This window comes from Tympanuchus pallidicinctus, unplaced genomic scaffold (genome assembly GCF_026119805.1).
Source record: "Tympanuchus pallidicinctus isolate F22 unplaced genomic scaffold, pur_lepc_1.0 scaffold8, whole genome shotgun sequence".
Taxonomy (NCBI): Eukaryota; Metazoa; Chordata; class Aves; order Galliformes; family Phasianidae; genus Tympanuchus; species Tympanuchus pallidicinctus.
The window spans coordinates 18816876-18844733 of NW_026294802.1; the positions used below are offsets into that span (position 1 = coordinate 18816876).

The following is a 27858-nucleotide window of genomic DNA, read 5'->3' on the forward strand; positions in this document are numbered from 1 at the left end:
CAGAGGTTGCTTCATGGACACCACAGAGAAAAGCAATTTTCCTGTCCATCTTTCTTCAATCCAATTCCTCTGACAACTGAGGGGATTGTGGCAGGCCTTGTCCTGCATTCTTTATGCGAGTGGTCGCACCAGTGGAAGCCTACGCATCTCCATGAGATACCCAGTTCTACCAGTTGGAGTTTAGGAGTGGATCAGGCAGAAAGGTTTAGGTAGAGGAGCTTATATGTCTGCTGGATTTACATAAATCAGAAGGGAATTTGTACAGGAAAGCTCTAGGTTTGTTTAAACATCAGAAATGCCATGACAACCTCTAGGTGCATTGTGAGCGTGGAAGTGAGGTTGCTGCTCCAGGGGAGTTTCTGTCTTCACGAGTTGCAGAGAGGACCTAGCTACCCTCCAGTAGTGATGAGCACTACTCCTCAGGGTGCAGTAGTGCTGGCTGTCTCGTGTTGTCCACTGGTGTGCCCCAAACAGATGTCAGGGTGGTACATCTACTCTCCCTCTCATCCCCACTCCTCCCTTGTCATTTATTCAAAGGGTCCCTATCCATATCATACCAACACCGAACCCAATGCCTGTCAAGAAAAAAGCATGCGTGGACAAGCACGCCTAACACCATACCATGCATAATAGTTGGATTGGTGTGTGAGATGGATTACGGGGTGAAACACTGCAGTGAAGAAATGTAAAAAGAATCTGAGAGCAAAGAAATGGATTTACAGGCACAGGAGATGCTCCCTGATCTTCAGTGGCTGTGTAAAGCCTGGCTTTTGGGGCTGATCTATAGTGCAGGAGCTGCAACATGCCGCAGCAGCAATGGTCATGGTGTAGGTTAGCCTGGACATAGGCAGTAACTTGCAAGTCAGGAATCCAGAGTGAGGAAAAGAAGCCCAGAGGTACCACACCAGGCTTTGCAGATCTGCCTCAAGGTAAGGACAAGTGTTCACCTGCCTCAGACAATCCCTGGCCTTCTAACATCCAAGTTGTTGTGTAGTTGGCCTGAGTCAACAATCTTGGAAGGCTGTATCCTTGGGGCTTCCTGCTTTTACCTCTGTGAGTTGAGTTACCATCATCAACTGATGGTTTCATTGTCTCATTGATAATACACTATTATTAACTCTTTAACATACACTGCATTCCCACTACTGCAGCCCTGTTGTGCACACCTGTCATCTTCATTGAACAAAAAGCCAGAACAAATTCAGCTGTCTCAATTTGTTCTTCCTCCTGTTTTCTCTTTCCCACAATGGCAGTTTCAACAACTGTCTTTGATGAAGACTAGAACCTGGGGATTAAGGTTTGTTTATATATACTTATATATAACCAAAGGACATGGTTTATTGGGAAATTTGGACTGGATGATCTTAGAGGTCTTTTCCAACCTTGCTGATTCTATGATTCTATGATTAAGTGATTTGAACATATTTAAGATGTTCCCAAAGCAATTTGGTGTGGTACTGCTACCTTATCAAATAGGTACTGCTGCAGATATGCTTCTACCCTTCTTTAATAGTCCAAAATGTTGTGTCAGTGTAAGTCAAGGATTTTTCCAGGAGTTGGGCTTTATCTTGTAAGCAAAACAGACAAGCCAGTTCAGGAAACTGCTCAATGAGTGCATTTGAATCAACATGTGGTTGATATATGCAGGTTGGTCATTTGGTCTCCCTGGGCTCCTAACATCAGTATTGAATGGGCTGGGTTGGGGGGATGTGCTAAGGCTGGCATACTGAGTACAAGAGCCCTTCTTCGTAGCTGGGCAGCAGGAATATCCCTCCCCCTTCCCACGTGGCTAACCCAGTGGCTGTTGTAAATTGTTATTGTGCTGCTGACATCAAAAGACGTTGAAGGTCTTCCCCAGAGCCACTGACAGAAGCCTATTGTACAAGGAATAAAAAACAAAGACAGCCCCCACACCCTGAACAACAAACTTTGTATTCTTTCACAAGAGTGAAATAGGATATGGGAATTTTCTCATGCATAAATTTGGTTGTCTGGTACTTTGGGAAGTAGCACCAGCCTGTGGGCAGACAACAGCCAGTAGGCATGGTTTCTAAAATTGACACAGTGGCTTGAGTGCAACGCAGTTTAAAAGCCATTGTTAAAGACCAGTATGAATGATGTGCTTTTCCTTTAGACTGATATCACGCCTGTTTTCCAGGGAAGTAAAAAAAAAAAAGAAAAAATGCAATTTTAGCAGTTCCAAGCAAGCAAGTCTATTAAAAGGAGTTTGCTGCTCCCAGCTATTTAGCTCATCTGTGTAGTCTCTCAGGTCTTTGGGACATTGATTGTGTTTTAGTGTGCGTTTGTGTTGGACTCTTTGTACAGTGGGAGAGTTCTTGTAATAGAAATTAATTAATATCAGGTGACTGAGTGCCTTTTTTCCTCAGCACAGCATTTCTTTCACTCTGCAACATTTTGGATAAATAGGGTGGAAAGCACTTTGTAAGACTCAACCAAAAGCCCGCGTATTTGCAATCTGAAAGGAAGTGCTGGAAGGTAATAATTCAGCAACAAAAGGCTATGGAAGGAAGCATGCCCTAGCAACTGTCTTTGTATATAGAAATCAGCCACTCGTTTATCTTGCAGAAGTCAACTTTTGTAACACTGTTTGCATTGTGCCCTCTAACGAGTGACGTTGCGACTGGGCTGTCAAACTAAGAAGGGAAACAGTGTGAAAATGAACAGGGATGTAAAGACCCCGTGACAAAATGAAAAATGGTATGAAAAGGATTTTCTGCTTAACTGAGTCAAGAGCCATGTGAATGCTTAAAGCAGTGAGACACACAGGGAATTGTGTTTGTGTACTTAGCAATGCTCCATAGTGACCCCAAATGGATATGCCTTATAGTTAAATGTAAATCGAGGTGAATGAAAAGGGAGGAAAAATGTGCTCTTTCCACTGTCAGCCCATGTGGGTCCCATTGTGCCTTTAGAAAGATGCTGAGATGCCAGAGAAATGCCCTGGGCTGGTACCACTTTGCCAGGCTGCTACCTCAGTCCTGGTTCCCCAGTGCTCCCCGTCAAATCGGGCCTACAGAGGGCACCTGGCCTGGCATCCAGCTCTTGTATGCCCCTCACCTGCTGCCACATTTCTTTTCCTTCTGTTTTCTTTTCTCCTTTCTCCCATCTTTAGCTGTCACAATATCTCTGGAAAACTCAAAAAATTCTTGTCTGCATATGGGTTACAAGAAATGGCTTGTTAGTATTCAGCTCCTTTGTTGTTTCCAACACATAAAAACCTTTTATGTCATGCTGGAATTATGTAGAAGAAAAAAAGAGATTTTCTTCAATGGAATAAAGCTAGGATGGAAGGGGTTTTAAAGCAGAGCTGTTTTGGGGAATAATCATTATAATGCTATTGAAAGAGAAGAAATACGTCTTGCCCAAGGCGAAGTTTTTGAAGTGCTTAGCCTGACTTTTGTTAAATTTGTGGGGGAAAAAAAAGAATAGGGAAAAATATATTAACTAAACAGTTGCAGAGAAAAACCAGAGAGCCTTTTTCCCTCCCCTCCACACCTCCTTGGGTCATCACCCTGAGCCCCCAGCCCACCCTGCACCCAGCTGAGTGGCTCTCCTGCTACTTTTCAAGCTTTTCTATACTACCTCAAGCTTGTCTATAGCACTCGTTTCCTTCCCCTGGGCGCAATGCAATTTGCAAGCAGTCAGTACAAGGGGCATCCTGTCCTGCTCTGCCTCAGTGGCTCTCCCAGATTTAGCTGATTTCCATTTCCATGCAGCTAGAGACTTTTGAAGTGAGTGTAAAGCAGGTTGTAACATCAGTTTGTGTAGGCATTTCCCTAAAGAGGGTATATGGGAAGTTTTGTAGAGAAATGTAAATTTAGGAATGAGGAGTCTGAGTTTGAAGAGGAATGTTTAGAAGTGGTAGCAAAAATGAAAATGTGAGAACACGAGACACACTTTGAGAATGAAATATTCCATCTGCAAATTTGTTTTGTTTCTCTCTGTGTTTGCTTCTCATTCTTTCCACACTTTATCACACATATGAGCATATAGGCGACCTCAACTTGATAAGGGAGACAGAGCAAGGAGTATCTGCGGTGAGGCAGAAATAGCACAGAAAGCAATGTTATCTCAGCATTTGCCACTTTAGCTCAGATACTCTTGCATTCTGTCAGATTCTGTCTGCATCTGAATGTTGCTCATACCGTCTGGTTGCTATACTCTTACACTTGCCCCTGCTCCGTGATCCAGACATTCTAATAAAGCAGGAAAGGACCACTTGAAAGGTTTTTGAAAGATTTCACTATTTGCATTACTGATGAAAACTCTTTCAAGGACTTTCAAGGTCAGTTTTGAAGTGTTGTCTGTTCTGGTTATTTCTGACCCCTGTGAGACATTACCTGAAATGTATTTATTAAAAGGAAACAGCCAGAAAGTCGTCATCGGTGAGGGGCGTTTGCAGTCTGCATGCGTGTGCATCTACGCAACACACAGGAGTTGTTTACTGCATACTTAAGGTCCTCTCCTCTTCCATTTACTGTCCGTGTTTCTGACAGGAGCAGTTCATGGTGAGTCTCAGCAGCAGCCTATGCATTTAGAAAGAGCACTGTTGTGAAATCTGCATCAGACATTGTGGCAGGAGGACGTGATCCCATTTGTTGCCTCCCCTATTTTTTGGCTTTCTCAGCTGGCAAGAGAAGTGGCAGCAGAACAGCAAGGCAGAATGCAGCTGAAGAGACCTGCTGATGGGGAGGCTTGCAGCTGAAGTTCCCTGAGTGAAACCAAACAGAGCAAAATGCTTCTGGAGTGAACAGAAGCAGGAACCATTTTACCCGTGACCACAGCATGACGGCCCTCTGGGTTTGACGGCTGCACACAGCACCTGTGCTCCTCGGTCCAGCCCAAGCTGTCAGTGGAACCGCACTGCCAAAGAGCCAGCAGCACAGGCAGCCGGCGCAGTCGCTGTGGGACGCAGCCATCCACCACACTCCCCTGGATGAGGCAGGCCACCAGCCTCTCCAAGGAGCCATGACGACGGTGTCCTCGCTACAAGCTGTGGGTTGGGGCTGAGCGTGCCAAGCTGCAGCCAGGCCGCACTCCAGCCTCTCCCTCCACTGTGAGCCCAGTGGGCTGGGAGGTGTTCAGCTGCTCCAGAGCTCCATTTCGTCATGTCTGGGGGCGGCCGGGCTGCTCTTGCCCTCTGGCTGCGTCCTGTTTTCTTTGCGTTTGCCAGCAGCGTGATTAATGCCAGCAGCTGACAGGGCAGCTGGCACAAGCTTACCATGCTGTCTTTTCATCTCTAATTACCCCCTTGGACTGTGTTTTCTAGCTGTTCAATTACCTATCTGTCACAAAGATGTCTGACCGTCCCTCATGGTCTTTGTGCTATCTCTGGATCTTCCCTTGTGCTGCAGAACCTCTGCCTAGGACATTAGGTATCTGTGTCCTGAGGTTCTAATTTCTTTTTTCTTCTGCTTGTTGACATTGGCGACTGACCCTGAGGTTGTGACCGCTGCTGCTGCAGTGGTACGTTGGTGTTGTACTGTTTGGGAGGGAGAAAAAAGAAAGGTTTTTCAGTGTTTCCCAAGGATGCTTTGGACCTTGGCTTCTTTTAATGTCTCCTGGAAGCCCATGTGGGGATTGGAAACCCCCTGCTAAAATCCCTATAAACCTCAAAGAAAATTATGAAAAAAAGGAAAAAGAGATGTGATTACATGATATAATGACATATATGACATAGAAATGTTAATCTGACTGAAGGTATAAATGCAGAATACCCACCTTTGGCTGCACCAGTCAGCAGGCCCAGTGCTAGCCTTCCTCCCAGCCTATGTCCTTGCACTGGGTTGACGTCGCAGCCCTTGTGCCCAGGCACTGCTGTGAATGACCTCCACTCTCTTTTTCCCACCAGGTTCATGGGAAGTGCATGTGCAAGCACAACACTGCAGGACCTCACTGCCAGCACTGTGCCCCGCTCTACAACGACCGCCCTTGGCAGGCTGCTGATGGCAAAACTGGAGCCCCCCGAGAGTGTCAGTGTACGTGGCCAGCTTACATGTCATTTCTGTGGGTGGATGAAAATGCGAAGTATCCTCATGCACTTGAAGGGCAGATGTGCCATTCCAAAATGCGGTTCAGCTTTTTGCCTCTTTTCTATGAACAATTTTCACTGCTTTAACAAATCTTTCTGTTCTCTTTGGCTTCATCCCAGCGTGCAAGTGTAATGGGCATGCCGACACCTGTCACTTTGACATGGATGCCTGGCTGGCATCGGGCAACCGCAGTGGTGGTGTCTGCGACAACTGTCAGCACAACACAGAGGGACAGCACTGCCAGCGCTGCAAGCCAGGCTTCTACCGAGACCTGCGAAAGCCCTTCTCTGCCCCAGATGCTTGCAAACGTAAGTCAGCAACCTCTTACTGATGTAAGGCTTCTGCTAAGTAGGAGGCTGTCAAAGGTGAGATCTTCCTGCTCCGACTTGGAGTGATGCAATCTTCTTGCTTCAGCGAGGGATGGGAAGCTCTCAGCAGTATTCAATTTTAATTCCCTCATTGATGCTGTTTCCAAAAAGTGATGATGAGATTTGCAGGACAAAAGCCTGCAGATGCTGTTGACAAATCTGTCCCAAGAATCCCTGTAGGCTGGGGACAGGGAAAGAAAGATGATTCATTGACTCTCCCGCTATTTTTGGAAAGCAAGAGCTGCATCATGCTTGCATGCTTCCTTGTTTAGTCGTTGCCATGACCCCAGAAGCAGGGTGCATTGCCTACGCAGCAGCAGGTGGGTATGGAAGAAGCTGGAACACAAGTGAAGTGATATTGCAGAAGGCATAACATCAGGGGGGCGAGACCAAAGGCAGCCCACATGTGAAAATTAAATCTTTCCCAAGCCAAAGCAGCACTCCAGAATAGCTCCAGGGAATGCTGTAGGCAGTGGTGATGCACCATGGGGCACACAGAATCCCTACAGCACACTGGGGACATTGCACAGCACCTGGCTAAGCCAAATGTTCAGTTTTGCATCTACTTGCAGGGGCCAGACATTGCCACTTCCATCCTCTCCTGGACTGAGGCTCATCCCTGTGGCACTTCAAGCCCTCCCAGCTTCTCACAGGGGGCTTTCCCCTTTCTATCACTCACTCTCTGCAAAGAGAAGCAGCCACAGCTGAATTGGCTTTTTTACAGACGTGGTCTCTCTACAAAAGCAGAACTGACCACAGATCTTCATTACTTGTGTAAATAATTATTTCACTGCTGTAGTATGTACACAAGTTTGGTTTTTAGACAGTGGATATAGTTGCTTTTTAAGGTCTCTACATACTTGTGTACAGATCCTTTCCCTTGGTAATTATTGCCAGAACTTATGCAAAGAATTTTTGTTTTAGAATCTTGTTAGTAAAAAACACATTTAAATCCTGCACTTAAACCTCTTGCACTTTTTTCAGTATTTACAAACTTCAGAGTATAAAGTACTCAATCATTCCAGGGAGACAACTTTCCCTGGCTAAGACTGCTTCCATGAAAATGCAGGGAGTATCTGATGCTGTCCCTGCAGAGACTGTGATACTGTGAACACAGAAACCATTTCTCTCTGGGCACTGAAACTCTTTGTCTCCCTAGAACTCTCCATGGCTTCCCTATTGGGTTCCCTCTGGCTGATTTAGGGCTGCCCATGAGGGTGACACTACAGCCAACCCAACACACCCAGTGTGCTGCCTATGAACTCCCTCAGAGCTGCCCTGGCCAGACTGTAGAGCAGGGGTGGTTTTTTCCCCCACCACAGCATTTTCCAGACCCTGCAGCAGGTTAGGGCTGTTTGTTGTAGCTCCAGCTGAACAGTGAATGGTTAATGACTGTTAAATTAAATTATATAAGACTGATTACAGCCCTCAGCTGGAACATTTCCAAGGACCGTGCCGTGGTTTGCAATAACGAGGGACAAGGGGGATGCCCAGTTATTCTTTCAGAAAGGCCACAGCATTGCCTGCTTGCTTCTGGCTCACAGCACTGTTATTGCTCAACTGTGGAGCAGCAATGAAAATTTGAAAATGCCAAAGTCAAAGTAAATAAGAGAGTTGTTAAGCCATAATCTTTAAGGATTCTTTAAAGATTCGTGTAGGTGAAGAGTGTATATTATATTTGCCTAGGAGTGAATGTGCACCAGATAGAAGACATTCTGCCCTTTACAAGAGCAATCTGATGACTTGCCCCCTGTCATACCTATCTGTCCTTTTCTTTACTTCCCCATGAAGCTTCAGCAACACTATGATTGCAGATAATAAATCAGCTTTTATAATTGGCAAGTTTAATTTTTGCTTTGAAAGTGTAGGCTTTTGAGGGCAAATATTTGTCATATCCAAAGGTTAGATGGCAGCTCCAGAAACCACACCAGTGCCAACGGCTAGGGGGCAAAACGCAGCCCACTGGTCTCACTGCCTTTCAGTCCCTATTGGGGTGTGGGTACAGGCAGTAGTTTCTTCACACAGGCACAGAAATCTCATACCAGATGTAACCATGTGGTGCAGTGAGGAAAAGTGCCATTTTTGATGAAGAAGGAAAATGCAAAATTAGAGCCCAGGGATGAAGTGACTTCAGTGTACTTAGGATGTGCCCAAAGCAATTTTGTGTGATGCTGCTACCATACCAAATAGGTACTACTGCAGATAAGCTTCTACACTTCTTTAATAGTCCAAAGTGCTGTGTCAGTGTATGTCAAGGGCTTTATTTTCTAAGCTGAACAGACAAGACAGTTCAGGAAACTGCTCAATGAGTGCATTCGAAGCAAGATGGGGTGGATGTATGCAGGTTGGCCAATTGGTCTTCCTGGGCTCTCAAGTACTGAATGAGCTGGGTTGACTGCCATGTTAATGATACTGCTTATGAGTGGAAGGGAGAATAAACAGATGGAGTTGTGGCAGGTTTCTCCTAGTCCTAGCCCTTACTAGTGGGATGGCCATGGTGTGTTAGCTCTGCGCTGTCCCCAAACCTCACACTGAAACATGTGCCTTATGCTTGCACCTCCGGTCAGCATAAGGCCCTCTGCCTCAGGACTCAGGATCCAAAATCTGAAGCTCTCCGTCAGTCAGTGGAGAGTGGGTGGCTGTCTGGCAGTGGGACAGGAGCAGTCAGGAAGGCTGGGGGCTGCACAGCCATGTGGAAATGGCCCATTCTTACAACACCTCTCTGTGGCTCCAGTTTAAAGCATACAGCCAACTATGTTCTCATTTTTCATTGCTTGCAGTCCCCTGTAAGCTCACTGCTGTGTTTTCTATATCAACTTTTGTAAATTCAATGTTTTCTTCTCACCATTAGTGTTGCTATCACCATTAAATTTTCCATTAGGGAAAAAAAAAAAAAAGGTAAGAAAGCATCGACTGATGTGTATAAAGCATCAGCCCTAATAGGACCAGAAGTGAAACTCAGCTGAAACTCAACCAGGATAGGACTGAGTCTCTCTCTGAGCACGGAGAGTGTCAAGTGCTTGCTATTTCCCCTGGAGGGGCTGAGGAATGCCATAAATACTCTCTGCATCTAGGAGGAAAATAGAGCATTTGGATACATGTGTCAGGTGTAAAACATTTCACAGGCTTCAGGAGAAAGGTATGCAGCTCTCACTGAGCACCATTGAAAACTATGCTATTAAAGGTACCAGCGTTCACTGCCTGCAGCTAGTTATGCAGTTTGTGGAGAGGCTTTCTAATCTTTTAATTTTATATAATTATATTTGTTTGGGAATGGAAAGGGCGGGGAAAATTTGGGGATTACTTTAGCAAAGATTTTGGATTTGCAGTCTTCTCTAAATTGGCTGCCAATATTAACTCATCCTTTAATATTTTGAAACTGTGCTCCAGATATGTCAAAGCCCTGAAACCACAAGCACGTCACCAGAACAAAATGAAATGTAATTGCACAGCAGTATTTTAAGAGAAAGTGAGGTTCTGTAACACGTAATGGCTCTTCTCTTCTATTGTCTTCGTAGTTGCAAAGTAAAAATATTTGCATTAGCATTTGGTAAAAAATTTCCCTCCAAATGAAAATTTTCTCAGGAAATTCAGTTTTTATGTAAATTGAGATTTAGGCAGCAGTATTTCAGGGGGGATTTTTATTTTTTTCATCGTTCAGATCACCAAAGTGGAATGATTCACATAGCCCAGTGATGCCAGGCAATGTCAATCCGCTTTCACACTTTGAAACAATGGCTTTAAGAGATGTGCTTTTTGCACTCCTTTGATTAAACGGCCATCAGGAGCAGGGTGTTCAACCTCCAGTTGGCCAGCGAGTCGTTGTTGCCTATGACTAACGCCGTGGTGTCCTCACAGCCTGCTCCTGCCACCCGCTGGGATCGGCCGCGCTCCCCCTGGGCCCCCGCACCTTCTGTGACCCCAGCACCGGTGACTGCCCCTGCAAGCCTGGTGTGGCAGGGCCACGCTGTGACCGCTGCCTGCCCGGATACTGGGGCTTTGGTGCTGGCGGCTGCCACCCCTGCAACTGTGCCCGGAGCTGCCACCCTCTCACTGGCGATTGCCACAGCAGCAGCAGCAGCAGCAGCAGGTGAGTGGGGGCTCCAGCTGCCCCCCAGACCTCAGGCAGGTACTGCTCCTGTCTGGTTTATGTGCCATCTGACAGCACCTGTTCAGCCAAGTAATCGGCACTGCCAGGGATTGGGGGAGGAGGGGACATTGATGCTGTGACTCCTTTGGGTGCTGGACACTGGCGTGGTGGCACTGCTGGCACTTGGTGCTGGTGTGAACAGAGCAGGTGTTTTCCATGCCCTCCACAGTTTTTTCCTCTCCATGAGCAAAATAAGATCCGCAGGGAGACCTGAGCACCCAGAGACCAGAGCTAAACGTTGCTGTTGTTACAACTCAGTTTGCATTGAATGCACTGGATAGTCAAGCTCTGATTTCTAGAGGCAGAACATGTGAATGACACCCCAGTGTCTGGATCTCATAGGATGCCTTTTTGCCATAGGGATAATATTTTTAGCAGAGAAATCCCTATTGCACATTTTAAACCAAAAATGGATTCACGACCCACTCTGGCAACCCTCAACCTGCTCATTTTCCAAAGTCGTCTCTTTCAGCTGTGTATGTTTAACAATGAGATGTGTGGCAGAGCTGCAAGGATGGGCCATGACTTATGAGTGCTTTCTGCCAGTGGCAGGAGGATGGCTGACCCTCTTCCTTTCCCCCAGCAGTGCAGATGCAAGCTGGCAGCAAGAAGTGCTGCCCTTCCAGCCAGCACTCAACGAGAGCAAGCCCGCCTGGGGATGGGAGGATGAGCAGGGCTTCTCAGCTCTGAGGCACTCCGGTAGGACCACAGCCCCACGTGCTCCCACATCCCTTCCACTGAGATGTCCCACACCAGCATGCAGCATCCTACTTTGGCATCAGCTGCACTGAGGGTGCAGTGAGAACTTGCCTGTACTCCAGATGCAGGTCCGACTGTGGAATTCCTTCTCCCCAGCCCTGCTAGGTTGGACAAGGCAGTGCTGGAGCTGCAGTGCTGCGGTGAAGCAGCCTGGCCCCACAGCACTGCACGGGCTGGTGACAGCCACGTCCTCCTTCAAAACCACTGCACACAAGCAGGGCAGGTATAATTTCCTGCATTTGCAGAAAGCAGCATAATAAAAATCTTGAGGATAGGATAATTGAGTTAATTGAGGGGAAAACTCCATCATTTGTCTGGGCAACTTAATCTGAAACGTAAATAAGTATAACATGTTATTCTTTGTTCTGAGATCACGGAAGTCATTAATCTGCCTTAACCTCAGCAGTGTTTCCTTCTAAAATTGTGTCTGGGACATTACAGTGTGGAAAATACCACAGGAAAAGACATGCATGTTATTTGCATCCTGAGACCACATAATGAAGCCTTTGTTTCCCTTCTCTTCAAATTGTAAACAAGGAATAATTGCCCTCAGACTAAGGCTATGTTCAGCCCAGATCTGAGAACAGGGCATGTTGAGGGGGTTGTGGACCACCTAAAAACCCCTAGTAGATCCCAGTGATGCAGCCAAATCCCTCCTGTAGCATTGAGGCTGGGCCATGAGGCAGCAGCCACCTCCAGCATGCCCTTTTCTCCCCAGCCAGAGCCACATAACTCTCCTGGATGGTAGCAGACACTTCTGCTCCCTCAAACCCCAGGATCTCTGCAAAGATCCCCGCTGGGAAGTACAATCCACATCTGTTTGCTTTGTTTTCTTCCCACAGGTAAATGCGAGTGTAAAGAGCAAGTTTTGGGCAACTCCAAGGTCTTCTGTGGGATGAAGTATACCTATGGTGAGTTGTGGTAGGTGATGGAGGTGTGCAGGAAATTCTACAGGAGTATAGTGCTGAGCAACTCTTTCTCTGCAACTTGCCAGAGGGGAGCAGCAGTCTGGAAGCAAACTTTAGCATTCAGACACTGATCATGTTGTTACTGTATGGGGGATAATGAAGGCCCAAAGCCTATGTATCCATGTTCTCAGCAATGGAGCATGCCAGCCCTGCAAATTCTTGGGCTATTTAGTCTAGGGACAGATCTTTGCCTCTCCAAAAGCATGCAGATATCGTGGTGCCTTGTCACACTGAGTGAACCACCTCGTTCCTCTTGCTTCCAAAGTGCACTTGTGCTGAAATCATGGGAATGCAAGAGCTGTAAGTGCCTTGAGAGTGCCTGCTCTCTGGATCCAAGGCAGAGTAGAAGGCACTGATACTGAAAACAAGTCACCGAATAATCACTGAAGAGTCGCTCTTACAGACCAGCTGCCTCACAAACAGTGTAGAAATTGCCAAATATGAATTACACTGAGTGGAAAGAGGGACAGTGATAACCACCAAAGACATTATATGGAAAAAAATGTCACTGACAGCCACAGGGAGCTTTGTCCTGTCAGCAAAGCTGAGCTGTTGCAGTGGGGTGATGGAAATCACCTATGTGGGCGTAGCACGTTGGATTTCAGCTAATGAGAGGAGATACCTTGTTTCCTAGACCTCTCCGGTTTGTTCTGGCAAAGCAGCTCCTTTGTACTGCTGCAGAGTAAGGACTGCTTTGTGCAGCACTCCCTCCCATCATAGCTTTCCAGAGGCTTCTTGCACCTGTTTCATCTTGCACTAAAGCTGAAAATGAGCAGGGAGATAATCCATGCTGCAGTGCTCTGCGGAGCAGCCCACAAAGGGAAGTTCAAGGGGCCGCCAGTTGTTGAAATATAGCCCTGGCTTAGTGATGTCAGAAAAAATCTGATTTTGCTTTGCTTTGCTTTCTAGCTGTGACAGTCACTGAGTTTTAATCTTGCAGAAGATAAGAAATAATAATTTTTCTAAAAGCACAAAAAAGCCAAGTTCATAAATCTTATCTAAAGTGCACTCAGGCTTGCTGCCCTTTCATCACTCAACATGCAAGGTGTCAGCTCAGCTGGAGAAAGATGAATTATGGGGCCCACTGCAAGTGCTGTAGAAGGAAAAGTTTCCCTGTGCTTCATAATCACCGAATCAAAGAATCACAGAATGGCCCAGGTTGGAAGGGACCTCAAGGACCCCCAGTCACACGCAGGGCCACCAACATCCCCATTTCATACTAGACCAGGCTACCCAGGCCCCCATCCAACCTCGCCTTGAACACCTCCAGGGACAGGGCTTCCACAGCCTCTCTGGGTAACTTGTTCCAGCACCTCACCACTGTCATAGTAAAGAACTTCCCTCTGACATCCAAACTAAATCTTCTCTCCTTCAACAAAACCATTTTCCCTTGTCCTGCCATTATCTACTGTTCTGAAGAGTTGCCTCCTGTTTGTAGGCTCTCTTTGGGTACTGAAAGGCTGCAGTGAGGTCACCTTCTTTTCTCCAGGCTGAACAAGCCCAGCTCCTTCAGGCTGTTTTCATAGGGGAGGTGCTCCAGCCTTGTGATCGTCTTTGTGGACCTTCATAACATGCAGTGCTGAGTAAAGCACCACTGTGGACATCAGCATGGTCTGGAGGTGACTGGTGTGTGGGACCTGGGCCCTGACACTTTGCTGTGTCAGGGCTGCCAGCAGATACACGGTGCCCCAGTTCTAACTCCATCCTACACAGGAAATTGGTTGGGGTGTGCCTGTGGGTATCTGTGAGCTGAAGATTGCCTCAGTCCCCACCAACATCTCGGTCTTTGCCACTCTGTGTTGATGTGGCAGTTCTGCAGAGAGGGAGAACCAGGGCAGGATGGGGACAGCACTACCAACTGCCAAGCCCTGCAAAGCCTCAATGCTCATCCTTAAAACCAGGGCTTTCCTCTTGATTTCCAAAAGTGCTTAAGAAGCAGAAGTCTTTGCCGAGGGGGGAAATTTGGCCTTTGCAAGTTTTGATGCAAGAAGCATTGGACTAACTCCGGTGTAATGAAATCATTGCTCTCACTGTTTCACCCAGACTTTAAATAGTTTATATATTCCTGATTTTTTAATTCATGTCTTCCCAGTGATAAAGACAAAGATCTTGTCAGCTCATGACAAGGGCTCCCATGCAGAGGTCAATGTGAAGATCAAGAAAGTCTTGAAGTCTACAAAGCTGAAGATCCTGCGGGGTAAGAGAACGCTCTACCCTGAGTCCTGGACTAACAGAGGCTGCACCTGTCCAATCCTCAATCCCGGTAGGTTTGACTCCTGGGAAGTACATCTCCTCCACACTCCCACAGATTTCATCCTCTTATGCTCCCCTTTTCATCCCCTTATGCTGATTAGGCTACAGCCTAATGTTGATTAAATTCTTGGCATCTACATCATTTGAGTTCCAGCATCAAACTCTATCCAATTTGAATTTTGAAGCAAAAAATACACTTCATTCTGTAGATTTTTAAACGTACAATTGCTCTTCATGAAGCATAGTAACAGCACTGCAGCTTTATTAGAATAGGTGTATTCCCACAAGAGTTAGATGCATACTGTGCCATGAATATGTGACATATCTTTTTAAAACTAATGCTAATTTGAATCCATAAAAGTGCATTTAAATCTAATCTTAGGCATGACATTTTACTGAAGATAGAATCTAATCACAAGGGAAGATGCAACTTGCAAAGTAACATTAATTCACATCTTCAACTTTCAGAAGAGGCTCTCTTATGCTGTGTGAGGCTTTGGCTTCACAGTTTTTCCTCATCTTTCATTGCAATGAAGTGTAATCAGTGGTGGGTAAACAGTGCACGCAGTATCCAGTAGGAACAGGGAAATGCATACTCCAGGTTTTCTTTAACAGAGCAAAACTAAGATCCAGTTGACACACCTTTCTTTACAACTCCGAGATAAGCCAAGAGTTACCAACTAATTTGGATAAAAGATTTTCTTTCTATAAGGTGCATACTTCACCTGGAAATCACTGGTTGAAGCACTGACTTCAGTGCTGAGACTTATTCTACGTGTGCATCTTTGGGAGCTTCCTTCAGGGGGAAGGGGCTCCTTGCTAGGCTGGGCATGCAGGAAGGTTATTCATTTATGAGGTATTTGCTGTCTTCTTTCATGTCCACCGAAGCGACTGCTTTTGGCTTTGAAGGCTCTGATAGTACAGCTGCAGTCAGGAGGTCTCCTCAGGTGCAAGAGTCAGAGAGATCAGCAGCACTGAGCAGGACTTCACTGCTGGAGCACAGCAAGACTTTGGATAGTGGTAAAACACCATAAATCTGCTATTTTAATTTTCCATATGCAAAGCAAATGCACACAACGTGGCTGCCTGAACACAAACCTGGAGGAAAGCTACAGAAACTGTCTGCTGCACACAGCAGCCCCACACCTGACACCCAGCCCTGTGACACCATAAGCTTCAGAGGAGCTTCCGTGGTTTCCCCAGCAGAGAATAGAGCAGCGAACACGTAGCTCATTAAGGTCACAGCCACTTGGGTGTCAGCAGAGCAGTGGAGGTGCAGTTGTTGGAATCCCATCAGTACAAATTCATTTCAGCTTTCATATTCAAAAGCATCTGTGAAGCTTGGGGAATCTCTTGGTTCTGGGAGAAAACTTGAAAACATACCTGAGTGCATCTTAAAGAATGAATCACTTCAAAGGAGAAAAAAAAAACAATCCCAAATACTTTTTTAAATCTCATTCTTAGCTAACTCATTCATTTCTGGATGGTTGGCAGTACCATAACAGCAAAGTTAGTCCTCTCTCAGAGTAAGAGCTTATGACCTCCAGATGAATAAACCATCAACAGCAGGATAGAAAGCCAAGCTGACATGAAATAATTTCTTGACATTAGCTGTAATGGAAATCACATCTCCTAAAAACATAGAGATGAAAGATAAAAGTAGAAGAAAGCAAAACATATTTTTACTGTTTCACAGTGCTGAAGTGACACCAAATGGAGGGTAAGCTCTTAAAAGTTCTGGCAAAAAACAGAACCTCTGAACATCTAACAGATCTCCACAGGCTGCTTCCAGATGATAAATGTGCCAAGGGTCCTATGAGGAAACAGGCTGGCCTTTGGGGAGTGCAGAGGGAGGTTGTGATGTCTTGGCCATCTGCAGGAAGCAGTAGCCCTTGCTAACTTCCTAGTCCCTCACACATGCACAAGAGGAGCTCTCCTTGCTAGCAGTGAGGACAAAGCAGCCTCCAGTCTGGCTGTGGCATCTCTGTTGTGTATTTTATCTTTTCAGTGCTGTAAAGTCAGACTGAAAATCAGGAAGGATGAATGTTCCTCTCGAAAGAGAATCAGCAGCCAAAGCAATAATTAGCTTTCCCTCTGAAAATGTGGGTCACATTTTTTTCTTAAGAGATTTAGGAGCCCTTAAGAAGTGATGTTTACAGCAGCAGGATTGACACAGCCAAAATGAAGGTCTTGCATAGGCTGCTCCTGCCATGCAAATTTCCTGTGTTTACTTGGCAGAAGAGAGGATGTGTGTGCCCAGAAGCTCAGATGAAGCAGATAACAAATTGTATTGAATTAAAGAAAAACACACTTAACCTTTAACTAGGGGACACTGTCCCCTCGCCACTGCCTCCCTTTATTCTGAGCAGCAAAACAAAAGCCCAAGAAAACATGAGCAGAGTGCCTGCTGCGCCCGGTGGAGGGGCTGGGAGTCCCCGTGTGGCTCTGGGATCCCTGTGAGTTATGCCCTAGAGACAGGAGCAGCTTTCCACTCCAGTGCTGCAGGTGAGGAGGGCTCTGAGCCTGTCCAGGTGCTCATCCTTCTGGCACAGCAAGAGAGAGGCTGGAGCCCACAGAGCTGTGGGGGCTTTGTGTCCCCAGGGATGAGCACAAGCCAGTGTGAGCACAGCACAATGTTCCAGAGCAGCTTCCCTCCCACTGTGCTGATCTCTGCCTGAGCCTTGGCTTCTGCATGTCAGAAAGGCAGAAGTCAGTTCAGGCACCCTGAGCCAAAATCTCAACCGCTTCTGTGATAATCCTGATAATATTGCGCCTGGCTACCCTCATTCTTCTCCTTTATATGCATATTCCAAAGCACTAGTACATTAGTTGCACCCAGGTAGCATTAATAGCCCTTCCCCCAAACACAGTGCTGTGCAGACCCTGACCACTTTGCTGGTTTGCAGGCTTGGAGTACCTGGTGGCAGGACACGAGGATGTCCGGACAGGCAGGCTCATCGTCAACATGAAAAGCTTTGTCCACCAGTGGAAGTCGGCTCTTGGGAGAAAGGTCCTGGAGATTTTGAAAAGAGACTGCAACTAGATACATGTGGCCAACTAGGGCATTTCTTCATGCACAGAATGCAAGAGCCTTCACAGAGGGAAGGCCTCAAGGATGAAAACTGGAACATAAGAAAATAGCGCCAAAGCGTGTAGCAAGGCATTGCGATTTGTAGGCGCTGACTGATTTGACCTTTCCTGGCCAATGCCCATTCACTCGCCTGTAGCTTCCTTGCAAGGCACTCCCTGAGCCCAGGTTTTGTTGCGTTGAGGGGAAGAGAAGGAAGGGCGACCCTTGGTTTGGCCCCAGATGAGAGGTGATGAGCCACTGCCAGTGCCACCAGGATGGATGGGGTCACTTCCAGGGGCTCCAAAAAGATGCTGCAGAGCAGCAGGAACACGTGGCTGAGAGTGGGGTGCTGCTGCCCTTCACCTCACCATGCTGTCAGAGGTTTTGGGGCTCTGCTCCCTGCCTGTGCTCTCAAGGGTGGACCTGCTGGGTGATGTGAGTTCCTCTGCCCTCATGCACATGTGGTGGCTGCCGGTTCTCTGCCACCTCGACAGAGAAGAGCTGGCTCTGTGGGACGCAGTGTCTCTGAGCTTTTGTCCTTGAAGTGTTAAAATATGAACCCAGCCTCCTGTAAATATTTCATTGTATAAAGCACTTTACTACCTGCCACTTCATGGTGTGGAAGGCCAGACTGTGTTTGGGAAAGAAGAGGTTGAAAACCTTCCTGAAACAGAAGCACTCCTGAAGACGCACGGCATAAAGGGAAGGACCAGCCTGGCATGGCCACTCGGAGCATCCGGGGTGCAGTCTGAGGGATAGAAAGCATTTGCACTGAAGTCCCAGCTTCAGACCAGCGCTTGGGCTCCGTGGGCAGGACTTGGCAGTCAGTACAAAAAGAAGAGACTTTGGAATGAAAATGCAATTGCCAGCGTAGGAAACTGCCCACAGGAGGAGTGGATCTGAAGAATGGAAAGGACTGCCGTTCACATATCCCCACCCAGTGATTCACGATGGGCCTGGAGTTTATTTTATTTTTATGTTAGTATTTAAGACCGAACACTCGATTCGTTTTCTTCTGTGATATTGTTTGCAATATGTATGGCCACTACACTTCCACATTAACACCCATATGGAATATAGCACAGTTGACTGCAGTTTTCAGCACTAAAGTGTATCTTTTCTGTAAAGCGTCTTTGAATATACTCTTTGAATATACTGCATAGTATATTTTGCTCATGAGTATGAGAGGAAAGAAAAGGCAGACATGCAACATCATAAGAACCACAAGCCTACCAATATGCTTTACATATGTATTTTTCTTTCAAAGTCCTGTGGACTAAAAAAAAAAAAAAAAAAAGATACTATTTTGGTAATTTGTTTTTATATCTCATGTATGTAATAAATATATAATGATTTAAACATTCCAGCAATATGGTCTTCATGCCTGCTCTGAAGAGCGTGCTAAGGGTGAGGAGAAGCTGCTGTGGGGAGGTAACATTCTCCATATGAGAAAAAGTCAAACCATGGAGATGGCTCACAGAAATCCAGCTTCGTTTGTCTGGGGGCGTCATTGCTCTTCTCAAAGCTGACCAGATCTTTGCCTCCATGCAAACCTGGCTGAGCAGAGCAGTAACAGATAAACAGCAAGTCAGGGACAGCTGAAATCAGGCTCACTGCCTACATGAAAACTATAGAGGAAAATAAAAGGTGTGGAAAGTGAACACTGTGGCAAAAGATGTACAAGAGCACCACAGAATGAAATCAGGCATCAGAATACATGAGCAAGAAGGCAAAGGCTTCTTCAGAAATGGGGCTGCTGTGACCTTGACTTGTGGATGTGGACTCTGAAGCTGGCTGAGCCAGGCTGTAGTCACAGCCCCACAGTGTGAAGTCCAGCATGCAGACATCACACTTTCCTTGCTCCCACCTTGAGTGTAAGCAGCACTGATAAAGAGAAGAGCTGCTGATGCAGGCAGAGCTGGTAGCTTCCCAAAGCAGAGCAGGGAGAGCAGAGCAAGGAGAGCTGAGAAGGGGAGCATCCAGCCTTACCAACACATTTACAGGTTTTCAGCCTCTTCTTCCACTGAACTCAAATCCCATATTGAGGGTTATTAGGGCCAGGCATAAAGTAAACAATCTGCCATCACTGATGCCTGTGGAACAAAGCAGGATGAGTCACTCAGATTTGCCCATTGGTTTTCACTAGCCTGAAGCTTGGTGCCTGGAGGAGGCAAGATCACCTCCCAGCCCAAGTCCTGGCAGGCTTTAGAACTGCTGTCCTCTCCTGCCACTGGCAGAGCCACACAGGCTCCAGGCTGGGTTGGTAACACGTATGCAGGGCCCGTCCCCAGCAGCTATCACTCACTGCAACGTGCTCCTCTGACCTTGGTGGAAAGTTCCAAGCGTGTTTAATATAGATGTGCCGACAGGCTGAGCCTTTTGGGAAGTGACCATGCTGCTGAATGTGCCTGGACATCTGGTACTACAAGGCTGCAGGAATGGAAAGTCAGGCTGGTACGGGTAAACACAACAGTTCTGGAACAAACAGCTGCAGTGCTGTTGTTGTTGTTGTTTCCTTAAACCTTTATTTTTAGTTATTGTATCGACTTCAGTATCCACAGCATAGAGAATAAATATCTCAAAAACGTCTGGTGGCTGCTGCCCCAGCATCCAGAGGAGCACTGTCTCTGATACTGTCTCCTGAGCAGGTGGAGATCAGCTGTCCCTGATCCTTCTGGGCTCATGTGTTGATTTTTTGATGACAGTGTTTCCAAAGTATGCTCCTGCCCAGGGGTCACTACTCTTTTTCCACAAATTCATCATGGAAACATTGTGAGTGCCTATGCTTTTTGCTGCAAAGGGAGGGCAGTGAGGCCTCAGCAAGCTCACAGGCTGGGAAATACACTATATGTGGAAAACTTCTTGGCTTTTTGAAAGTGTTAGCATGGTTGAGAAGCTGAATCCCCATTGATGCACTTTGCCATGCCCAAGTCCTGTTCCCTATGACATGACCTGCAGTTCAGAGCATCCCCAGGCTCTGCCTGGACACATTCTGAGAAGTATACAGACATAAAAGAAGCGCCTCAGGCTGCAGAGGTCTGTCTGGAGGTAAAGGTGTGGGTGCAGTGCATGCTGTGCATACCCCCAGAACACCTCACTGCTGCATTTCCCAGATGTTTTCTCTGCTCGTGTCTCTGAGCTTCCCAGCCTGAGCAGGCTGCTTACAATGCCAGCATTTCTTCCTTTGGTTCTTTGCTCAGTTCTTTCAGTGCTGTGCACAGACTTCATATGCACTCACTGAGCACAAGAGCTATGTGTTAACTTACCTGAAAAACAGCTGGGAAAAGGCCCGTGGTTTTGTATGGAAATTGGTGAGAAGAAAGAAGTGGCTTCCTAAAACATGAGCAATGTTTCCCTGAACTGATGTACTGTGGGCATGGATGTGCACTCCTTTCAGCAGGTGTAAAATTCAGTCCAGCCCCAGGCTTGAGACACATGCTGAGGTGCTGGAACAAAGGAGAGAGAAATTAGAATCAAGTATCTATAAGGCTGACAGTGACCTCTGAGGACAGGATTTTTCATCGCTGTATTTCTTATGCCCAATTTATACATCTTCCCTGCCTGGTTCAGTAGAAGTAATGTTTAACATTAAAACCTTATAATATACAGCTGCAGAAAGACAACTGCAGGGTCTCCTTCATTCACATCAGGTGCAACTTGTGTTTGGACCCTGGGTGCTTGTACGGCCTCCATGTGGTCAGACCCATAACCTTTAACTGGGCCTTTCTGAGTAACACCTGCAGAAGTCAAGAAAGCCATTACAGATACACAGGGAGTGGAGCTTTGTGTCACTGAGATGTAGGTGGCAGGTGCCAGTTGTCCAAGGATCCCCTGTTCCCCAGATGCAGAGAGCTCCAGGAGCACCCAGGGGTGTTACAGCTACCCAACTCCCCAAAAGGGACAGCTCTGCATGCCAGAAGACAGACAGGTACTTCAGTCATTCAAAAGTGCCACTGATGGTGCTCAGAAGGTAGAGCAGGGTCTACCCAGCACCACAGCCTTTGGCTCTAGGGGCAGGAGGAAGGACGCAACAAGAAGACAGAAGCCAAGTTATGCAGCTGAGAGGACAACAAAATTTTCCTGGTCACAAAGAGTGACTGGCAGAAACCCAGAAACACAGCATAAATACCACTTGCTGTGACATGGAGGCAGCTGCCCACAGCTCAGTGCTGCTCTCCCCCTTTTTGGGGAGCCATCCCACTGGCACACGGTGCTGCTCCCTGCCAGCAGCAAGGCGGCACTGCCAGTCCCACTTGGCCAAAAACAGGATGCCCTGCCGGGCTGATAGAGATGACATGGACATCACTGGACAAGACAAGGCTTCACCTGCCATCAACATGTTCTGTTGTCCGGGTCTGTTCCTTTGGCCTCGTTCTGTGCTGGTGACTCTTTAACTTTGACACATTAAAAGCAATAACTACCAAATGCTGCGCAGAAAACCCTTATAATTGGATAATGGCCACGGAGCATCAGTTGCTTGGTTGCCTAATGCCTGGAGGGAAGCATGAGATGTTTTTCCACCCACAGCCCTATTATAAAGCTGACAAGGTCCTGCTCCCTGCAATTCCCATTAATTTTACCGCTGGGCTTAGAGATTTATGGCAGCTTTGTCTGACATTTGCGAGCCAGACAGGTATTGTTACATGTCAGTACGGCCCCAGCAGCAGCCGGGCGTCGCTCTCCACAAATGGCTGCATCCCAGGCTGTCTGTGGCGTGCTGGAAAACTCCCAGCTCTTGTACAGGGAAGGACTAAATAACTGAGAATTGCCCTGAGCTGCAGTCTGCCTTTCCATCCCCAAGCAAGCCGTACACGTGCCACAGATCAGGAATCACTGCGCATTCTGTGTTCAAACAGTAAGCAAGCTTAAATCCTTAGAAACCCCTGAACAGCCAGTGCATGAGGACATGCACCATGGACATGGCACACCTGTTATAGACCTGCTGTGGATTGGGAGAAGTCCAGCACACACCTGCCATCCTGCCCAGCAGCAGAGGAGCAACCAGCTGGCACTCATCTTCCTGCTTCCAGCATGCAGTTCTCTATAGCCACGGGGATTCTTTTTTTCTCTATAAAACATCCAAACAGAGAGGAAATAAACAGAACTAAAATAGCTGCAGTACAGGAGAAAATACCATTGGAGTTCCTGTTCACAAGGCTATCCTGGCATTTATCTGAGGCTGTTGACATACTTCAGAGCCACCCAGCCTCTGCCAGCTGGATGGTCTGAATCAGGCTCAAATCCACAGCCCAGATAACTTCTTGCTCTGTTCTGCAGTTTCTGAATTGTTATTTCCTTGCAGTGGCAGTCACTCCTCGGCACAGGCCTTGCCAGCCACGGGCCTCCCATGGAAGCCTAGTGGTGCTGTGGGGCTTTGCTGTGACTGTGCCATTTTGTCCTGGTGATTGGTGTGCTGCCAAGCACTGACCTCCTGTCCCATTCTTGCTACCTGAATAAACACAATTTTAATAATAACAAGCCATTCTTTACTTCCAGTTAAGGAAATGAACTTGTCGATTATCTTAAGCATCACATAACCAAACAACAAAGCTTCCTATCAAGGGATCCAGCGAGCTGCCCATCACAGGCTGAGGAGCAAAGCTCAGATATTGGTTCTCAGAAAATGCAACATCTATGGGCAGTATACGTAGGCATTGTTTGTGTTGCTGCACATTCCTGCAGTGCTTTCCACTGCAAACCTGCTCAAACTGTGCAGCTCTGCCAGCAACTGTGACCTTTTCTCATCAATGAAAGACAATACATGCTGTTTTTGAGGGCTGGTGACTCTGCATGCTTTTTTTCCTTTGGTGCTGTCATGCAGACGTGTTAAGCAGAGGTGGAAGTACCAGCAGTGGTCTACTGTGGTAAGTACTGGGAAATATATTGTGTGGGGTACGCAGTGAAATCCATTTTGACTCCGTATCATGTTATGTGATAACAAAGGAGTGAACAAACACAGAGAGCTGCCTTTGCAGTGCAGACAGCCACAAAATAGCACAGTTGTGTGATTTTCCCTTGACTTTACCTTCCTCACATTCCCAGCCTTGGAGCCCTCTGGTATCTCTGCACCCATTGATACAGGCATGTCCTTCACCGGAGCCACAGGAGCAGGTCCTCCAACCCACCATTCCAGAACACACACAGCAGTAGTGGTGCTGAGCAGCCCTACTGGATCCTGGGCCATCATCATCATCCTGCCCAGGGAGAGGGGATGTGCTCACTAATTTTCAGACTGCTCCAGAGGGACACAGCGATGGCCTGAATTCCTGCTGCTGGAGCTGCTCTCCACATTGGCACCACTGCAGCAGCAGCAAAGCAGGAGGTGGTGACCACAGAATCAGAGAATCAGAGAATTGCTTAGTTTAGAAGTACCTTAAAGATCATCTAGTTTCTACCCTCTGCTGTGGGCAGGGCTGCCGCCCACCAGCTCAGGCTGCCCAGGGCCCCCTCCAATCTGGCCCTGAGCATTTCCAGGGATGGGGTATCCACAGCTCTGTGCCTTATCACCTTGTGAGTACAGAATTTCCTCCTCACATCTAACCTAAATTTCCCCTCTATAATGATAACGTCTTAATGGACCGAGCTGATTGCTTGCACAAAAATATCCCCTTTGTACCTTGCTTTTAAAAAGAAAGGAAAAACAGCAACCATCAGTCAGTGATAAGGAAGAACCTGCAGAAAGGCATCAAGTTTGGAGAGAAAACATGAAAGTGGGCTAAAAAGACAACTGCTCCAAAAGCACTGTGACTACCCAGTAGGACTGGTACCCCAGGTCCTGAATGCTCATGGAGCCAAACACAGCCATAGTTTGGCTGGCACTGGCCTGCCCTGCCATGGTCAGAGTGCTGGGTGCCCGCAGGGTGAGCAGCACAGTTCTACACGGCGCTCCGTGGGGGGTAGGGGATGTGCAACTACTGGCCCGCAATTTGCATTTAAAGAATTCATAAAAATTCCAGCTTCTGCGGGGTTTATAACCTTGACATTTTTTTATCACCCCCTGGCTTGTTTCTGATTCCCTTTGTAACCAAACAAACCCATACAAATTAGTATTCGAAAGTATGCAATTAGCAAGCTGCTCCTGCAGCTATGCAGTTCTCCTGCCACCGGTTTCCCAGTAGGGAAAATCAACAATAAAGAACAAAGAAAAGAATTTGCTGCCTCATATTAATGACTGCTGTTTGAGGACAGCATTTGTATTTTAAATGAATAGCTCGCTGAGGACAAAAAGGTCAGAACTGCAGTTTGCAGTGACGACAGAGGAGCAGGAGGGCGAGCGCTGCAAGCAGACAGGCGGAACAACACGCTCTGCTTGCTGGGAAGGCTCAGACCAGCAGCTGAGGCCACACGTTTAGGGGTCAAAATATGGATGTATTCCCAAGAGGTGCTGCAGGGAGTGGGGCCCACCTCCCAGTCACATTCCTGAGCCCTCTGGAACATTGTGTGGTTTGGAGATGCTCAGCATACACGGTGCTGCTCAGGGATCCCTCCAGATCTCTCCCCTGAGCAAAGCTGACTCATGTCCCTCTGCTCTGACACCCTGAAAGAGAACTTGTCCTGTGAGATGCTGTGACATGCAATAAAGACCCTGCCAAGAGCCAACAAGAAAGTTGTCTAAAGATCATGTACAACGAGAAACCCAAATGAAACGTGATGTTGGTTCAAGTTATACTGCCGAACTCCAGCTCCCATCTGTGGGCATTCTTCAGCAGAGGAGCTTAGCACTCTAGCTTTCCAAGGCTGCAAGCTGAAGATGAGCCAACACAGGAATATTTTAACCTAGAATTTGCAGCAGCGTTGAAATAGCTGCACCACAACTGGTGATCCAGAGAGGAAAGCTGAGCATCCAAACAGGCCCTGTGGTGCCCAAAGGCGGACTCCTATCCTTGGAGGACAGAGGTCCCTCTTGTCGCAGAGTTACTCTAGTGCTGACTCCAGGGCAAAGCTTTTCAGGAAAAATAAGGAGATGCTGAAGCTGAATGACTGCTGAGCTCTCTTATTTACTGTAATAATAAGAAGAACGTTTCATTAACTGCATGTTTCTGCCAAAGCAACAAGCCCTTACCTGTGACTGTGTGTGAAACACAAATGGCCTAAAGGCATCGCACCTGAAGGAGAAATTCCAGTCTCTTGAATAACGTATTAACATTTTTAGCATACATTCAAAGCACTTAATGCAGCAGGAGAAACATGTGTTCTGGTCTCAGCACCCTTGGTAACTTGTAAGAGACGAGAAGGAAGATTGCAGCTTTCAACCAGTGTCTTCTTACTGTACATCCCCTTTTGAAAGGTTAGAGTCAGGAAAGAAAGCAGAGAATCAGCTGAAAAATGAGGCTGATCAAGAAAAGAAATGTACCTTTCAAACCAGACCAGTTCTGAACAGATTCTTGGGAAGAGTGGTTGCAAAACTATGAACCAGATGAAACCAGTCCTCTGCAACTCTACCCCCCACCCTGTCCTGCTGCTCTGCTGAATCACCCCACAGCTCAGAGATGCTGGCACTGGCCTTAAGAGTCTCCTCTGACTTCTTTTCAGGCATTTTGGCACTTTGTGAAAAAATCTTTGGCTAGGAAAAGAAGTAGTTAAAAAAGTATTTAAATAGGTGTTCCCATGGTACAAGTTAGTCCTTGTGTCGAGCAGAGCTGGCAAATAAACCTGTTTCAGGCAGGGAAGGGTGAGAAAAGGAAAACTATTTGGGGATCTCCATCCTGTAAGACTAGCAAGGTGTTAATAATGCACTGTGGGTGAGATGGAGCTGGAGGAAAAATGGTGCTGCACTTGGACAGGAGCACAGAAAGTGGAGGTCGAGCCTGCTGAGCAGAGCCCTGGCCAGGATGCACCTGCCTAAGAAGATGAATGGCTGTCACAGCTTCCGCAGCATTTTCTGGGTGACCCCAGGGAGTGTGGAGGAGACAACAGGGTCTGCCAGGCAGGTCCCAAGAGCTGCTCTCTATCTCTCTTCTGGCTGCTGGAGGCCCCTGAGAAAAGGCAGCATCCTATCATGTAGTTCTCCTGTCCCACCCCAGCCCTGCTACAGGCTTTATGAAACACAATATTCCTATTTTGGCCCCGATTTTTAATTCATACAAACTTAATGGTTCATTTCAGGTTGGCACATTCTCTCAGTAGGAGAAAGATGTGTTAGTACAGTTAAACCAGTTGCAGGAAAACAGTTGCAACTCAGGCATGCAACTTACAAAGATGTTTGCCTTTTCTTCTGTGTTTGTACAAATGTTTTGCCAAGCTACAGCCTGGATGCCTGACCATAACACCTCTAAATAGTCAGCATAAACTGTGCTGAAGGTCAGCAAAACAAATTTGCCTGGCACAAGCAGGAGAAAGGAGGCAGGAATTATTCAAAAGGCCAACAATGTCTCAAACTTGAACTATTTTTGCTCTACTAGCTGGGAAATCATTCTGCTTGAAATAGTACATGCAGAGAGATGATGGAGATTTTTTTTTTTTAGCAGACTCTGAAAAGAGGACGTGCATAAATTTTGTTCTGCTTCAGTGGCTTACCATACCCATTTAGCCCTTTTTTGCATAGGTGAGCTTTCTATTTTGCAGAATAGAAAATAAAGAGGTTGCTGGCCTCTGCTTGCACCACAGTGCCGTGGAGGAGGCACCTGGCCTGCACGCCTTTTACTCCGTGTTGCAGTAATGTGAATGAAATACATTTGCAGAGTGCAAATAGTGGACTTAGCGCTCCTGCTCTGCTTGCATGAATAAGTCTTTTAAGCTCCCCTGCCCTTTCTGCCCCATGGCTGCATAGAGGAATAAAGAAAAAGTCCCATTATGCTTGTGGTGGCTAAAATTAGAAGTACGTGCTGAGCCAAATAAACTAAGCCTTCAGGCCTGTCCTCTGTCTCTTTCTGCTCCTTGAACCCCTCTGCTGAGGCTTGGTAACCTGGAGGGAGGAGACTGTTTTGGGGGGAGCAGCAGGATCTTTGCCAGATGCAGGGAAAAAAACCCCGCGCCTCCCCTCTCCTGCCCCATGGAAGTCAGCCCTCCATCTCTTCCACACATCCCAAAGCTCCCCACCACTCCTCCTACAGCACCAGCACCATTTGCCCTTCTTCCCCTTCCCTGGGAAGCGCGGCTGTTGTTCCCTCCCTCCCTTGCCTTGACCCCAGCAGGGAATTCAAAGCTTGAGCATTGCCTGAAACTGTGACAGACATGTTCAGATGGATACGGCAGGAGCCATGTTCAAGAAGGCCATGTAGACCACCCTGTGCTGAGG

The 27858-nt window shown here is 47.0% G+C and overlaps 1 protein-coding gene across 5 annotated transcripts in view; it reads left to right on the forward strand.

The window, feature by feature from the left end:
- The window catches only part of NTN4 (netrin 4), a 35828-nt gene extending 16841 nt beyond the window's left edge, over positions 1-18987 (forward strand). For 2 of the 5 annotated variants that reach the window (XM_052667387.1, XM_052667390.1), the window contains exons 4-10: positions 5873-5999; positions 6173-6361; positions 10280-10511; positions 11155-11270; positions 12173-12241; positions 14391-14561; positions 17458-18987. In XM_052667387.1, the coding sequence (XP_052523347.1) occupies positions 5873-5999; positions 6173-6361; positions 10280-10511; positions 11155-11270; positions 12173-12241; positions 14391-14561; positions 17458-17594 (1041 nt within the window). In that variant the 3' untranslated portion in view covers positions 17595-18987. Of the gene's footprint in view, positions 1-5872; positions 6000-6172; positions 6362-10279; positions 10512-11151; positions 11271-12172; positions 12242-14390; positions 14562-17457 lie in introns of all 5 variants that reach the window. The other 3 variants (XM_052667388.1, XM_052667391.1, XM_052667389.1) reach the window with 2 other exon arrangements.
- The last annotated feature ends 8871 nt before the right edge of the window (positions 18988-27858 follow it).